Below are 17,611 nucleotides of genomic sequence, written 5' to 3'. Positions count from 1 at the left end.
ATGTGCAATATGGATTGTCTATGAACCTCCTACCTCCATGAAAAGGTAGGTTGAGGGTGTCTTCTTATCTCCATTCAAGTCCTACTTAATTTTTATAATTATTTTACATTCACTTTTGATTTATTAGTGTGTAGCTCTTTCCATTTACATTCTTGAAGTTACTACATAGACTGTTTTCTTGGTTCTGCTCATCTCACTCTGCCTCAGTTCACATATGTCTTTCCATGCTTCTCTGTATTCATCACACACATTTCGTACGGCACAGTAACATTTCATTACATTCATGTATTGCAATTTGTTTAGCCATTCCTCCAGTCAATCAATGTACATCTACTTTGTTTCCAATTTTTAGCTATCACAAAAGGTGCTGCTGTGAATATTTTAGAGTATGTGGGGAGTTTTTTCTTATTGATGGTTTCCTTGAGGTACAAGCCCAGTAATGGAGGCTCTGGTTCAAAGGATATAGACATTTAAATCATTTTATTAGCATAGTTCCACATTGTTTTCCAAACTGGTTGTATCATTTCACAGTTCCACCAACAATGTATCAGTGTGCAAAATCCCTGTTATAACACCACTGATAAGCGGTTATGCAACCTCTTGCTTGAAGACTTCCAATGACAGAGCAACCGCTCACTCTGGAGGCAGCCCATTCCCCTTTCCCAATGGTTAGGAAACTTGACACCAAGTCTAAATTTGCCTCTTTGCCTTTTCTAGCATTACTTCTGATTTTGCTCTTCAGGCTTAAACAAGACAAGTTTTATTTGAGAGGCAGCAACACATGGTAGATAGGACACTGACTTCCTGGAATTAGGAAGACCTGTATTCAAATCTTATCTCAGATGCTAGATGTATAACCCTTAGCAATTCACTTAATCTTTCTGTGCCTCAGCTTCCTTATCTGTAAAATGAGGACATTGGACTTGGTAGCCCCTAAGCTCTCTTCTACTTTAAATCTATGACCCCATGATCCTATACCCTCTTCCACATGACGACCCCTGAAATACTTGAACAGAACTCCTACGGTCTACTCTCTTCCTCAGGTCTTCTCTTCTCTGAGTTAAACATCTCCAGTTTCCTCATCTAATCCTCATGTAACATGGACTTAAGGCTCAACACCATGGTGGTGCTCAGTATAATCTGCACAATCACCATCTTAAACTGTGGCTCTCGGATGTGAACACATTGTTCCAGATGTAGTCTCACCAGGGCAAAATACAAAGGGAACAGTCAGCACATCAAAAAAAAATTCTTTTTATTATGAATTTAAGAATCATCAACAAACATGGGCATTCCAATATATTTTTCTTTTAAAGAAAGATGCTTATTTTTGTAAACTTAGCTTCTTTTCATGAAGTCCAAACTCCCTTTAGCTTTTGGAGGCTCCCATAGTTACCTGTTGATTCATATCACACTTTCAGGCCACTAAGACGTCTATGTCTTTTTCAGACAAACTGCTGTCTAACTGAGCCTCCCCTATCTTGTCCTTGTGAAATTGATTTTCTTAACATGAGTATAAGACTTTTTATTTTGCTATAATGAATTTCATTTTATTAGATTTAATTTCTTATTCTAATCGGTAAAGATCTTTTTGAATTCTGTTACCCAGTGGACCAGATATCTTTCCCAAAGGTACGTAGTCTCTAAATTTGATAAGCAAGCTATCTAAGATTTTATCAAATTCATTGATAAAAATCCCTAGGGCGACTGAATAGAGACTTATTGCCAAGTTGACATTGACCCATTAGTGACTACCCTTTGAGTCTTGTCATCAACCAATTCGAAATCCACCCATCTGTTTCTATCACCTACCTCACATCTTTCCATCTTTTCGTGAGATAATTCATGAAATGTCTTGCTAAAATCTAGGTGAACTATGTCTTAGAATTCCTTTGATCTACCAATTCAGTAACCCTGACCAAAATGGAAACATGCTTAGTCTGGCGTCACCTATCCTGAATGAAACCCTGCTGTTTTTGTTGGGAAACTGTCTCATAATGAGACAAAAATCTTCCTCCTTATGACTTTCAGTCTTTGGTCTTGGCTCTTGCCCTGCAGGGTCAATCAGAAGAAGTCTAATCCTAGTTCGCAAGACAGCTCTCCACATATTTGAAGACTGCTATCTCTGTCCCTGGGCTATTTTTTGCTAAAAGGAGCAATGCAAAGCCTCCTATGCTGCTATTTGTTATCAGGTCTGGATTTAAAAAAAAAAACAGGCTTGTTACAAGAGGAGGGATGTATTGACTTCGTAGTGAAAAGAAAGCCTGCCAAGAGCTAAGTCACTTAGTTCTGTCCCCTTAAGAATGCCACTCCAACTCTCAGAGAAAATGAGAAAGTTGAACTAGTCAGGAGTTCTGAACAGGGGGTTTATGAACTTTTAAAAAATATATTTCAATTACTTCAGTATCAGTGGTTTCCTCTGTAATTCTCTGGATTTTATTTCATGCATTTAAAAACAGTATGGGGGCAGCTAGGTGGATCAGTGAATAGAGTACCAGCCCTGAAGTCAGGAGGATCTGAGTTCAAATCCGACCTCAGACACTTGATACTTAACTAGCTGTGTGACCTTGGGCAAGTCACTTAACCCCAATTGCCCTGCCTCCCCCCCTCCAAAAAGACAACAAAACAAAACAAAACCAACAGCATTAATATAAAGAGGTCCAGAGTCTTCGCTAGACTGCCCAGAGTTCATGACACAAAAAAAGTAAAAAAAAAATAAAACAAAACCCTGGACTAAATGATTTGAGTGAGATAAGTGGGGCAGGTGTTATTTTAGATATCATATGATATCATATCCCACCACATCATCCTATCCTATCCTATACTATATATAGTATATTATATCATATCATATTACATCATATTGTTATGTTACATATATATTATATTATATTGTGTATGTTATATTAAAAATTTTGGGGGGGCAGTTAGGTGGCATAATGCATAGTGTGCCATGCCTGAAAGTCAGGAAGACCTGAAATCAAATTCAGCCTTGGACACCAGCCTGGTCTGGGCAAGTCACTTAACTTCCATTTGCCTCAGTTTCCTCATCTGTAAATTGGAAACAATAATAGCACCTCACTTCCCGGGGTTGTTTTGAGGATAAAGTGAGATATTTGTAAAAGCATTTAGGGCAGTGTCTGGCACACAAGAAGTGTAATATCAGGGTTGGTTATTATGATTTTCATTGTTATTCCTGTTTGACAAATGAGGAAAGGATCTCAAAAAAGATCCACTGACTTTGCAATGCAGACCACAGTAATTGTGATGATAGAAGCTAGCATTTACAAAGTACCTCACAGTTTGCAAAGGGCTTAACAAATATCATCTCCTTTGATCCTCACAACAACCCTGAAGGTAGATGCTTTTATTATTCCTATTTAACAAGTTAGGAAACTGAGTCAAAGAGAAACCCAAGATCACATGGTTAGTAAGTATCTGAGGCTGGCTTTGAACTTCATCCAAATTTTCTCTAGCTTTATGCTTCAGAGTACATTTCAGATGATCTGTGAATTAATTCTCCACCTTGTTCTCACTGTCTCTCATGCTAGCTGAGAGTTAGGGCCCTGGGCTTGTCTGCTGGGCTCGGGGGAGGACAGTGTGATGGCTTAAGAAGGATTTTTTTTTAAGTCTTTTAAAATCCCTCCCTATAGCGTGCTCTGTTCCCAGAGGTAAGCAGCTGGCATGGCATCTGCTTTCAGAAGCAAGTATCCCTGGGACCCCATTGTGGCTGACTCCCCTGCTAATCTTATTCCTTTTAAGGGTGGGAGCCACAGACCCAAAAAAAGAAAAAGTTCCAAGGCATGACTATCCCAGAGATGGAGATCTGGCTAGCAGGCTCCCCAGGGGAACACTAAATTTAGACCAAATGTTGAACTTGAATATTCCTTATAAACTGTCTGTACATTTAGGTTCCACTGAGAACTACCTCTTAGAAACGTTAGCTACTAGAAGGGACCTGGACTTCATGTTGGCTGGTTGTTCCCAAGGGCAGTGAACACACCTGAGAAGAACTGACAATTCTGCTTTGTTCCAACAATCCTTGTTATTTGGCTTTCTCTGATGATGGCCAGACCATTTTGTGCTTCAGTTTCTTCAACCCTAAAATGAGGGAGTTGGCCTCAGTGGCCTCTAAGATCCTTCCAGCACTAATCCATAGTCCCATGTCACCCCCTTAGTCTTCTCCAAGCTGCTAGTTCCTTTAACAAATCCTTATATGGAGCACTCTGGTTGCTCTCCAATTTGTCACTGTCTTTTAGAATGCCTTCGGTGTCCCAACAGCCTTTGCCTTTACGTTCCTTATTTGTCTGGTCTGGGTCAACTAATCAGTGCTAGAGCTGGGAATATATAGCATCTAGGTCTTCTGTTCTCTTGCCGCTAAATCGTACTTGACTCGATGCATTTAGCCCAAAGATATTTACTGGTGTCTACTATGGACAAAGCACCATGACAGCCATAAGAGGGAGGACAGTTTCTCCACAGATATACAAAAGATACATCTTTGGTAGTAGTCTGCTGCCCATCTCCTTTCATCATGTAGCTTTTGGTCCATCTCCATTCTTTTGCTGCCCATTGTGGTGGTGGGGAGGGAATGCTATAGAAAGGAGAATCTAAGCTCTGTTGCTTGGTACTAAGCCAGAAAGGCTTCCAGTGAAGCTCTGGCAACAGACTGTGTTTCTGTCCAAGGACCAGCCCAGCTAAATGTGGAGAGGCCCATCGCCAGCTGTTTGGACAAGGCATAAATCTTTTGGCTGTGGCAACCTATGTAACAGACAAAGACACAAAATGGCTCTCAGTATTACATCCATAGTGATGGTGCTGGAATGATTGAAATAGGAACCAAGGGTACTAAAAGCCACATAGTTATTAAATGGTCTATGGACATTAATGTAATGGTTGGTATACAACATATACATTCCAACAAAAATATAAAAGCTACATTTGAAAATTTTCTGTGTACACATATCACAATTCAATAAACAAAAAAAATTAAAACAAGATCTCAGTGGGTCTTCCTTTCCCTTCATTACAGTTTCATAAGTGTATAGGGACCAAGCATTTATTCAGAGGCAATTATGTAAAGGGCACTATGTGGGGTTTTGTGGGAGTTACAAGATTTGATGGAGGCCTTGCCTTCAAGAAGCTTACAGAGTACTAGAGGGGAAAAAACACCACAACAAATAACTGTGATCCACAGTATTATAAAACAAAATGTGATATATGAGGTCTGAGAAGGAATCATAAAAAACCTTCTGGGAGGAGATGGGAGAATTTCAGCTGGATTTGAAGCTTGTAGATTTCATTTGCTTATGTAATAATTGGCTGCACATTAAATACAAATATTAATTATACAATTATTAAAATTATATATAATAATTTTTAAAAAGAAAAGATGGCTGGAGGAATTTAACAGGCCAAGAAGGGGAAGACTCACAGCGACGTAAAGACTGTATATGTTGGGGCAGGGTTGGATGGGCGAGCAATGATTAATTCAGGCTGATTGAAACGAAGCATCATGAAGATAATATAAGCTTGGGAAGGCAAGATTGTGTTAGGCCTTGAACACTAGACAAGGAGTATGTAGCTTTCTCCCAATCAACAAGCATTAGGCGCCATATAAAGTAGCTACATGAAGTTGCACTATACCATTTGCAAGAATATTTGGGTCTACTACTAGCTGCCCTCATGCAGCTTACATTCTAGCAGGAGAAACAATATGGACCTTGATAAGTGTTCATAAAAGACATGCCAAACAGATGTAAGGTAACCTGAGGGAAAAAGAGGAGAGGCTCAACCAGCTGGAGACATGCAGAAAAATGTCATTCAGTAGGTGGTAGTTGATCGGAATGGTGAAGGAAGCCAGAGCTTTGAAGAAGTAGAGATGAGAAGGCAGTACTTTGCAGGCGTGATGGGGGACTCAGTACAAAGGCAAGGAGCCTGGAGATGGTAGGGGGCCAGTCTGGCTCCACCACAGAAACAGTACAAGTGCAATAAATAATAATAATGTAATACCTGGAAAGGTAAGATTGAGCCAGGTGGTGAAGAGTTTTAAAAGACAAACAAACGTTTATAGTTGTTCCTGTACGTAATGGGCAGCTAGGTGGCACGTTGGATCAAACATTGGGCTGGGAATCAGGAAGGCTTATCTTCCTGAGTTCAAATCCAGCCTCAGTCACTTCCTAGCTGTGTGACCCTGGGCAAGTCACTTAATTCTGTTTGCCTCAGTTTCCTCATCAGTAAAATGAGCTGGAGAAGGAAATGGCAAGCCATTTCAGGATCTTTGCCAAGAAAACTCCAAAATGGGGTCATGAAGAGTCATCAAGAAGAAAATGACTGAATAATAACACATAGGTAATAGGGAACCACTGGAATTTATCTAGCAGGCCAATTACATGGTCAGGTCTGAGCTTTAGCATATTGCCTTTATGGCTAGGTGGAAGATAAATTGGAGTAGGGAGAGACTAGCGGTGGGGAGGTCAGTTAGGAAGTCATTGCAATAGTCCAGGTAAGAGATGATGAGGACCTGCAAATGGGTGAAGGTCAGAAGAGTGGAGAAAAGTACTTTTTTTTAAGAGTTGACATATGGGGCGGCCAGGTAGCACAGCGAGTAAGAGCACCGGCTCCAGTGTCGGGATGACCTGGGGATCGAATCCAGGCTCAGACACTTAGCACCCACCCAGAAACACCTGGCCGCGTAACCTTGAGCAAGTTACTTAACCCCAATTGCTTAGGGGTGGCCAGGTGCCTCAGCGAGTAAGAGCACCGGCTCCAGTGTCGGGATGACCTAGAGATCGAATCCTGGGCTCAGATACTCAGCACCACACCCACACCACACACAAACTGGCCGTGTAACCTTGAGCAAGTTACTTAACCCCGATTGCTTAAAAAAAAAAAAGAGTTGACATAAAGAGGACAAAAACCCAATAAGATCTGGCAACTGATGGAAAATGTGGGGTGACTGAGAGTGAGGAGAGTAGGATGGCACTGAGTTTGTAATCCTGGGTGACCAGGAGGATGGTGGTACCTTCAACAATAATAAGGAATTTGAGGAGAGGGGTAGCTGGGTGTGTGGCAGGGAAGTAATGAGTTCTGTTCCGGACATGTTAAATTTCAGATGTCCACAGGACATCTGGTTAGAAATGTCCAGTAGAGGGGCAGCTAGGTGGCGCAGTGGATAGAGAACCAGCCCTGGAGTCAGTAGGACCCAAGTTCAAATCTGGCCTCAGACACTTAACACAAAAACTAACTGTGTGACCTTGGGCAAGTCACTTAACCCCAATTGCCCTCCAAAAAGCAAAACAAACAAACAAACAAACCCAGAACAAAACAAAATAAAACAAAAAAAGAAATGTCCAGTAGGCAATTGGTGATACAGATCTAGAACTCAGAAGAAAGAGAGGCTAGGAGCAGATTTAGAAATCTGGGAGTCCTTTGCATAGATATGATTACTGAAATCATGGGAGCTGATGATATCACCAAGGGAGAGAACATAGAGAGAAAAGAAAAGAGGGTCTAGGACAGAACCTTGGGGCAAACCTACGGATTCAATATGTAAATAATGTTCTCCAAATAATTGCACATTTTGGATAAAAGAAGTAACATTGTATCATATCCACACATAAAGAAAATTATCCTTTAAGTGGTATGCAGGATGGATTCACAGAATAGAGACTATTGCAAGGGCAGGTGGGAGATGATGAGTGATGCTTAAAAAATCTATCAACAGGACTAGTTAACTGGTCACATAGGAAAGGTGAGGGGAAAAAAAGAATTATAGGTAACTTCAGGATCACAAACATGGGAGACAGGTCATACTCCCCTAGCATGCGATTCAATTTCATAAGCATTTATTAATTATATATCAAATACTGGGGATGCAAAGGCAAAAAGGAAAACAGTTCCTGACTTCATGGAGTTTATATTCTGATGAGGAAGATATAGGTGGGGAGAATTCAACATGAATATAATTAAATACATACAAAGACTGTACAAAAATAAATGCAAGGTAATTTCATGTGCACAAATTAAGATGGATTGACATAGACCTTGCATAGACATCTCAGAGAATCTTAAAAGGAGCTAAGAATTCCAAGTGGGGAAGAAGGAGAGTGTTTCAGGGATGGGACACAGTCTATGCAAAGGCTTGGAGATGGGAATCACAAGTTCTATTGGAGAAAGGAATTGTGTCTTAATTAAATTTTATATGTAACCGAATTGAATATAGATGCCTTAAAATGCTTGTTGAGTTGAATTAATTCTTTTAAAGATAAAATTATGTGAATATGCTTTTTTTCTTTTATTTTTAATTTATGAAATAGAACAAGCATTTCCGTGACATGATACAATATAAAAGATGATTACACATAAAACTGCAAATCTACTATGCTTCCTTTCAAATATATACAACAAAATTATCATATGAATTGCTTTTTTTTCTTCCCTCCCCTCCTCTCCACCCTAGAGATGGCTACCATAGAGCACAAATAGATGTGTGTGCATGTGTGTATATATGCATGTATGTATACATATGTGTGCACACACATGTGTAAAATTGTTCTAAGCACACTTCTATTTATCAGTTCTTTGGATGCAGATAGCATCTTTCTTCATAAGTTCTCCATAGTTAATTTGATCATTTATAATAGTCAAAATAACCCATTAACTTTCTTAAAACAATATTGCCATTACTGTATACAGCGTTCTCTTGGTTCTACTCATTTCATTCTTCATTATTTCATGCAGATCTTTCCATGATTTTCTAAGATCATTGAGCTCATAATTTCTTATAGTGCAGTAGTCTTCCGTCACAATCATACACCACAACTTGTTCATCCATTCTCCAATTGATGGACATCCTCACAATTTCCAGTTCTTTGCTAACACAATGAGAACTGCTATAAACATTTAGAACATCTAGATTCTTTTCCTTTTTCCCTAATCATCTTTGGAAATAGATTTAGTAGTGGTATTGCTAGGTCAAAGGGTATAGGCAGTTTCATAACTCTTTGGGCATAATTCCAGATTGCTCTCCAAAACAGCTGGATCAGTTGTGAACATTCTTAAGCCCTGTGGAAGGTATAACTAGAATAAGCATTCATGATTGTCCAAAATGGTTGCTGAAGATCAGCCTGTCACTGTAAGGACACCTGGAAACTTCCAAGACAATAAGGAGCATGAGATCATAGGACTATTGAGTCAGAGCTGGAAAGGACCTTATAGCTCATGAAGTTTGGCTCCTTCATCTTATAGAGGAGGAAACTTAGGTTTAAAAAGGGTTAGTGACTTGCCCAGGATCACACAACTAGTAAGTACCTAAGACTGGATCTGAATCCAGGAGCACAGCGGGGATGTTTGAAAACAAAGGGGAAGTTGCCCAGGATGTCATGGTTGAAGAACTGGACGAATAAAGTTGAGTCTTCCCAGAATTATCGGACAAGATGTCAGCATGACACAAAGGACCTTTTGAGCAAAGCTCACTGGACCTTTTGAGAAGAGAACAATCCTGTAAATCGGAATTCTTTTCTGAAGATTCCATGTACTGCTTATCAGACAATTCCTCTGTTTCTCCATGAAATATTGATGATGGTGATAGCTGATATTTATATAACACTTTCAAATTTTCAAAACACATTAAATACATTATGTCCTTTGATCCTAATAACATTCTTGTGAGGTGGGTGCTTTTATTATCCTCTTTTTACAGATGGGGAAACAGGAAACTAAGTGACCACCCTTCAACCCCCATCAGTCTAGAAACTATTGACTAGGTACATGTGTGAACATATGAATGAAAGGGAATAGGAATATGAATGAATCTCTGTGTGTATGAGTATAGCTATGAGATTAATGAAGCTTAATTGACAGACTCTTGATTAAGGGTTTCATAATTAAGATTCTTACAAGCTAATAAATCTTTGAAAATTAGGATTCCATGCTTGCTGCTCTTTCCTAATAGCTCCCTCCTCTGGTTCCTTATATTTCTTGGCACAACCATAGCTCAGGTGGCAATGCTGATTTGATAAGTTAACCTCTGTGGACCTCAGTTTACTCATTTGTAAAATGAAGAAGTTAATCTAGATAATCTCTTGGGTCCCTTCCTATCCTTATATCCTATGTTCTAGCCCTCTTTCACATGTATATATACAAACATATGTATGCATACATGTACGCACATTATATGCAAACATACATATATGCAAGGTATTGAACTCCAGGTCCAATGCCGAATGAACTGTGATGCCTAGGCAATAATATACGATATAGAATTTACACACACACGTATAAACACACATGTGCATATATATTTGTGTATGCATATACACATATGTACACACATACATGTACACATGTATGTAATTTGCTGATTTCCAAGGTATACATGCTCACACTGAAAATATGACACTCAGCACTTGGAAGCAAGTTTGAGCATGCTCCAGCATACTTCTGCTTATAACCTTTTATTTCTGAGGGTTGGGAATTAGTTTAGTCTGGGCCCCAGGTATTAGAGGTATTTGCTCTTTTATGTGAGGGAGCTAGATGGCATACGGCATAGAGAGTTGAATTTGGAAGTTACAAAGACCTAAGTTTGAATCCTATCCTAGACTCTTAAAAGTTCTGTCTTTGGTGCAAATTACTTAATCTCTGTTTATCTCAGTTTCCTCTTCTGTAAAACAGAGTTGAAAGCAATTCACAAAGTACTTTGCAAACCTTAAAGCACTGTATAACTGCTAGCTATTCTTATTAATATAGTTTTCTGTTATTTACACTATTTTAAGTAAATTGTCCCCTTTTTACCCTCTTTGTCATGTGATCAATATGGGTTGGTTATAGAGGAAGAGATCCAAGAGGGGAGAATAGGGGGTTAGAGCATTAATCAGTACAGACGGTGCCCCAAATAGGTTTTAAGATCTGTAAGGAGCCAGTGTTTAAATCTTTTAAAAGTAGTTTTTGCAGTCACCTCTTTCCTCTTTCTGGAATTCTCGACAGCTCAGGGTCCCTGAAAGTCTTACCTTGTCCCTTGGCCTATTACTCTCTCTCCTGTTCTTTTCTAATGAAGGAATTCATTAACCATTTATTAAGGCTGGTTCTACCTTTTTCTGTAGCTTAGTTTCCCCCCTCCCCTTTCATTGTACATTAATTAGTACATATCACCAGTGGCCATGAGGCCTCGATGGCAGTTACTGTCTTTCCCAGAGCCCATCTGCATCATATCAGCCCTTTCCCTCATATGCCTTCCTGCTTCAAAATCTTGACTCCCTTTTCGGATCACCGCCTAATAGAACTGGGACAAAGTAGTTCCCTCTGCATTTTAAAATCAGATGCCCTGTGGGTTGCTATCAACATGAGATCTGGAGCCTGTATTGTGGCAAATGCATTGTGATGTATCATAAAATGAATACTCACATGTCATGGTGAACAGAGTTTTCTGACATTGATAAAAAGCCATATTGAAGTTTCTCTCTTTGAGTTGTGTCCAAGGCAGCTCTTTGGTACCTGGTTCTTCCCACTAAGTTTTTATTTCCTATTTAAAGGATCTCACCTGCAGAATAGAGGCAACTGACTGATTTCTCCTGGACCTAATGAATGATCATTCTCGGGTTTGACCTTGCTACCCCCAGAGCTGAACTCTAGAGGAAACTTAAGGATTCTGATTTGTAGGAGAGGAGGGAATACATTCCGACCACATCCTCTCCTGGGTGCTAGCTTTGATTAGGGGGAGACTAGAGAGGTCAGGAAGTGGGTGGGATGCCTGAGGGTAGAAAAGAGTCACAACCAAGGTCAAAAATAGGAATTCATAACCTAGAGTCCATTACCTTATTTTTTTAAAAAATATTTCAATAGCTGTATTTCATCATAATTGGTTTCTTTTGTAATCCTACACATTTTATGTCTTTAAAAAGATTATTCTGAGAAGGATTCACCAAAAGGTACATGATACAAAAAAAGTTAAGAATCTCTGGACTAAAGGTGGCACAAAGGTCCAGCTGGAAGCACCAGAGGACACGCTTCAGAAATTTTCCTGGGGCAACCCTTCATAGTTGGCTTGTGTTGAATTGCTAAGAAGTAATCAGAAGTGATGTTTTCCTATTACCAGGTCTGAATTCTGAGCAAGTAAGAGTCATTCATTTTACAGATTCCTTGAATTTCTGTTTTTAGAACCAGACTTGTCATATCTGATCTTCATAGGACTACCCTATTGTGGCGTCAAGGGTCAGGTAGGGGGATGGTAGGCCAGCTGAAAGGGATAAAAGACCTTCAGGAGCCAAGCTTAGCATCTGTCAGGACTTGGAGGTATATTCAGAGAACTCCCAGTCAGCTGTTTAGATCCATGTGAGTTAGAAAAGAATGTAAAGTTAAACTGGGTCACCCATTTGGAGGAGTCACTAGGGCAAGTCAGCCCAGACCATTCCCTCCCTGCTCCTCAGCCACCTCCAACTTCCTGGAAAATTTCCCCCAATCCTCAATGACCACTATCTTCCTTATTATTATTTCCATGGGAGAATGACACTAACCAAGAAAAATAACCATGATACTGGCAATGTAATGTAAAATGTAAGAACCTGATATAAAGACCCTCTGATAATCCTAGCACTAGTTAGGAACTGGCTGAACTTCTAGGGATGTGACTCTCTTTCTAGCTTCAAGTAACACCCCTATGTACAGGATCACCCATATCCAAGCAGTGAAACACCAGAGAGGCCAAATAACCCCATTGCCCTAGGACCAATGATTAGATTATAGAGTTGAGAAGTTTAGTGAAACAGTGGAAATAAACAAACTTTTTTTCCTAAGAATTTGGCAGTGAAACAGAAGAGAATAGGATGATAGTTTGGTTTCCTCATTTGCAAAATGAGGTTGTTGGACTAGATGATGTCTCAGGTTCTGCATGGGCATCTTATGAGTCTAAGACTAGGAAACGTTGGGATCTTACCAAGCAAGGCTATGGAATTTCCTCACCAGGGAGTGGATTGTCTGACCCATTAGAGTGTCTGTATCTTGAGGGCAGAGTCTGTTTTTTGCTTTTTTTTTGTATCGCTAGGGTTTAGCAGAGTGCCTGGTACATAGTAGGCCCTTAATAAATTATCCTAATGTGCTATCCTTCCATCTTTCCCTCTATTTCACTCCTTAACCCAGTCTTTGCTCTTCCCATGACCTCCAGTCTCTCTACCCAATACCCCTCCTGATTCTCTATTATAATCTCTGAATGATCATTCCACCCTCTTCATATTCCTTTTGTCTTCCCAATCCCTTGCCTCGCTGCCCCAACGTATGACTTTACTTCCTTTTTTGCTGGGGGGGAAAATGGAAACTCTTTACCATGAATTCTGTCATCTACCATACTCCATATGTAAGACACGTTTCTATTTTGACTTCCCATTGCCTTTGCTCCATATTTCTTCTTGGGGCTAATTGCCCCACTTATGTCCATGATCCCATACTCACACCTCTCCTAGGAACTTGACACACCCCTTCAATCTTCCTCATTTTATTTAATCCCTTCTTGCTTTCTGTGAATGTACATGAGTCCCCTTCAGGTGTGTGTTGGTAAATATTTAACAACTAGATCTCCCAGAAAAAAAAAGTACACAAGGCATACCTTTGAGTGTAATCACATTATGAACAATTTCTTTGTCATTTTCTTAAGTCTAGACAATTAACAAAACAATAAATCAAGTCCTTATTTTTAATAAATCAATTAATAAAAATTTATTAAACACCTACCATGTACAAGATTCTATACTAAACATCTAAAGAGTGAGGAGACCAGACAATTAACAAAACAATAAACCAAGCCTTGGTTTTTAATAAATCAATTAAATCCTTATTAAGCACCTACTGTGTACAAGATTCTATGCTAAGCATTTAAAGAGTGAGGGTATCTATTCAACTTTATTTTCCTTGACACATTCTTTCTGCACTACCATTCTCCCAATTATCCAGGCTCACAACCTAGGTGTTATCTTCAACTCTTCTCAATACCTCTATCCGTTCTGTTGCTGGTCCTATCAAGTCTCTCTTCAAAACATCTCTCAAATAGGCCTGCTTCTCTCCTCTGACACTGCTACCACCCTGGTGTATGTCCATAAGCCTGAACTATCGCAGTCGCCTTTGGGGCGGTCTTCCTGTCTTCTCTCTCTCCACCCCAGTCCATCCATACTCCATACTCCATAGAGCCCTCACAGTGAACTTCCTAAAGCATAGGACTGCCATGTCACTCTGCCCTCTATTCAATAAACTCCATTGATTCCCTATCACCTTGAAATCAAATATAAAATCCTCTGTTTGGATTTTAAAGCCCTTTATAAACTGGACTCCTAATTTTTCAGTCTTGTTGTAACATACTCCCCTAAACATACCCTGCAATCCAATGACATTGGTCTCCTTTCTGCTCCTCACACAAGACACTCCATCTCCCCACTCTGGGCATTTTGATTGGCTGTCCTTCATGCCTAGAATTCTCTCCGTTTTTATCTTCTCCTCCTGGCTTCTCTGGTTTCCTTCAAGTCTCACCTAAAATCCCACATTCTTAAAAAAGTCTTTCTCTGTCTCCCTGAAAGCTAGTGCCTTCACTTTGATATTCTCCCCAATTTATCCCATTTCTATTCCATTTGTTTGCATGCTGTCTCCCCCATTAGCCTGTGAACTTCTCAAGGACTGGGGCTGTTTTTACCTTTCTTTGTTACCCTAGTACTCAGCACACTGGCTGACACATAGTAGGTGCTCGTTAAATGATTGTTGACTAATCAGGACTTCTCTTCAATCCTCTAAAACAGAAGAGAGTGAGGCTGATGGCTTTGCACAGCTCTGCCTCGAGTAAATCCAATTCATGTGCAAGTCAAGACATCACCCTCCTGATGTCACCGGTCCTCTTCAAGAACTAAGGATGAATAACAACAAGGCACATAGTAGGTGTTATATAAATCATCAATCTCTTTTTTACAGATGGGGAAGCTAAAGCTTGAGAGGTTAAGTGACTTGTCTGTCATTTAGAACGGACGAACAACAATCCTGCCTCTAAGACTTTGTTCATGCCATCCCCTCATCTGAAATACCTCTCCCTCTTTTTTTTCCACCTGCCCAATGGAAATCCCAACTTCATCTTTCAAGTTTGCTTCCTTGAAGCCTTTTTCAGTTTCTCGGTCTCATACTGAGCTCATTCTTCTTTGAATTCCCTTCAAAGCTAGAGTTGGTAAGCCAGTTTAGCACTTTGTTGTTCTCAAATGATTCCATGTTTATGTGATTTCTCTCTAACCCCTAGATCTCTGAGGGCCAAAAGTACTTCTTAGTCCTCTGTATCCACCTAGCTTCTGGCAGGATTTCTGAGCCCATGGTGGGTGCTCACTAGGAACTTAGCAACCAATTAAGACAGAAGTTCATGTGCTCTTCTTCTGCCCCTTACCCCCTTACCCTTTCCCTAGGAGTCCATTATTGAAGGGACAAACAGAAAAAAAAAATGTCAGATCAGGGCAGCTAGGTGGCACAGTGAATAGAGCACCGGCCCTGGAGTCAGCAGGACCTGAGTTCAAATCTGACCTCAGACGCTTAACACTTACTAGCTGTGTGACCTTCGGCAAGTTACTTAACCCCAATTACCCTGTCTTCCCCCCTCCAAAAAGCAAAAAAAAGAAAAGAATGTCAGATCAGCTTTTATTAGAACAAATACATAAATCAATGTCTTTCTCCTTGCTAAAAACAAATCAAAACAACAACTCTACTAAGGAGAAACCTCACAGAATTTCTAAATAAAGAATAAACAATTCATAAAACCAGGAACAGAAAGAGAAGAAACTCCCCAAATCAAAAGAGCATCAAGAGATAAAGAGGAATTGTAACACCTAAGAGTTGCATTTGAAGCCAGAAATGACAAGCTCTTTCTTTATTTGGTTAGGCTCATAAGCCCTGTCTTTTGACCCTACCTCACTTATGCAACCCACTTAGACACTTAGGCTAAAAACATAGCAGGAGTGGGGGGGGGGGTCACTGCGAGGAAGAGGAAGGCAGGAAAGCAGAGGGTGCCTTTCCTCTCTTAATCCCAGTGTTCAGTTTTGAGACTCCTCCTCCATCTGGTTTGGTGACCACCCCAAGGGATGGCCTAAGGAGGCAGATCTGTGCAGCTCCAAGGGGACCTCTTCTTATAGACCAAAATGGATCTAATAAGTAGTTGCTTCAGGAGAAAGAACAGAATTTCCATATCCCTAGTCATGGCCCCTTCCAACAGGAGTACAGGAAAGCCTTGTTACTGCTGTCCTCAAACCAAATCTCTTCAGGAAGATCACAGACCTGGATGCTTCCACAGAGCTGGTGGTCTGGTACCTTCCTTGGGTACCAACTTGAAAGTCTTCAGGAGAAATAAGATGAAGGATGCAGAGTGGATCTTTTCAGTGTGTCTCCCCCATCCCTCACCACCAACCCCCCACCTCCTGCCAACCTCCCTTTTTGGTTCATAGCAATCTATCTCTGAGAAGTATGATGCCCCTTTGGAATATTTTTCATAAAGATGTGGAGATGCACCCCTGGTGATCAGTAGCCCAAAGAAGGGTCACTGGTGGGGGTTCTATAGTTCCCTCATGGATTCCTATTGACATGACCTTCGGTTCTAGGGGAGGATGGGGCATGGGAAGCAGCCCAGAGTAGGGAGAAGAAAGAACAGTTTCTAACAACTGATTGAGATGCAAAGAAAGTTGTAACATGGGTGATTTCAAAGATTCAAGTAAAGTCAATTTGCCTGGTAAACTCGTTCAGGGGCAGGCACACTGATAAAAAGAACATATGCCTGGTTAGACAAAATAACGAAGTGAGTATTTCCTTCCAACATCACAAAGTCAGCCATTGGTCTGGAGGCACTCGCAAAAATGAAGCTGTTGGTCAAGATTAAGGGTCCAAGAGCCTGTTTTTAAGTCAGGAAGAGGAAAGGGATGCACCAAGACAATATGTGGGCTTCCTAACCTCTGCCCAAAGGAGCAGCCTTGGTGAGACAACACCTTGGGAAATATGGCTGATCAAAACTGCCCAGGTTCATGCCATTAACTGGGATCTACATGAGCTCTCCCTGTATCTCACAGGCCAACCTCACTGGGAACAAATAAGGCTGAGAAAACTTTAAAAACTCAGTGGGGCCAGACATTTCACCAAGACTTGCCAAGGTGGTACTTTTAAAGTTGTGGTAAGCATGGGGATGAGGGGGCCGAGCTTCTGAAGTCTACTTTGGCCCTTCTTCAGCATTCTTGGCAAAGTGGGCAAACAGCACGCCCTTTGTATGGTGGCATCAATCAAAATCTAGGAACCCTGAATGGTTTGCAAAGTATTTCATCCCACAATCACTCCCCAGCCCCAATCTGCCCCCACTTCAGGCCTCTTGAAATATCCTTACTGTGTACCTTCAGTGTGTGTGAAGATAAGGAGGGAGCTCCTTTTATGGCCCCCACAAGAACTACAGGTATGGTGTCCAGCTTCTCCTCTTCCTCTCTGCGGCCCCATTTCTGGAGAAAGGAGCAAGGTTATTATGAACAGAGTTCTCAAAAAACAATCCAGCAGGGCAGCAAGGAGAGGAAACCGAGGACCCCTACCTAACGCCTAGGCTCAACATGGACATACATCCCCACACCCAGCC

The 17,611-nt window shown here is 40.7% G+C and overlaps 1 protein-coding gene across 2 annotated transcripts in view; it reads right to left on the bottom strand.

The window, feature by feature from the left end:
* Positions 1-13,678: 13,678 nt before the first annotated feature.
* GJA5 (gap junction protein alpha 5) overlaps positions 13,679-17,611 on the bottom strand; it is a 35,329-nt gene continuing 31,396 nt past the window's right edge. For both annotated transcript variants that reach the window (XM_069090176.1, XM_069090175.1), the window contains one exon: positions 13,679-17,611. This exon is cut by the window's right edge and continues 1,084 nt beyond it. In XM_069090176.1, coding sequence (XP_068946277.1) covers positions 17,581-17,611 — 31 coding nt within the window. In that variant the 3' untranslated portion in view covers positions 13,679-17,580.

Source organism: Petaurus breviceps, unplaced genomic scaffold (genome assembly GCF_028583685.1).
Source record: "Petaurus breviceps papuanus isolate PSGF00001 unplaced genomic scaffold, PetGlider_PUasm1.0 186, whole genome shotgun sequence".
NCBI classification, from domain to species: Eukaryota; Metazoa; Chordata; class Mammalia; order Diprotodontia; family Petauridae; genus Petaurus; species Petaurus breviceps.
Note: the sequence above shows the minus strand (reverse complement) of the source record. Positions and strands in the feature narration are given on the sequence as shown.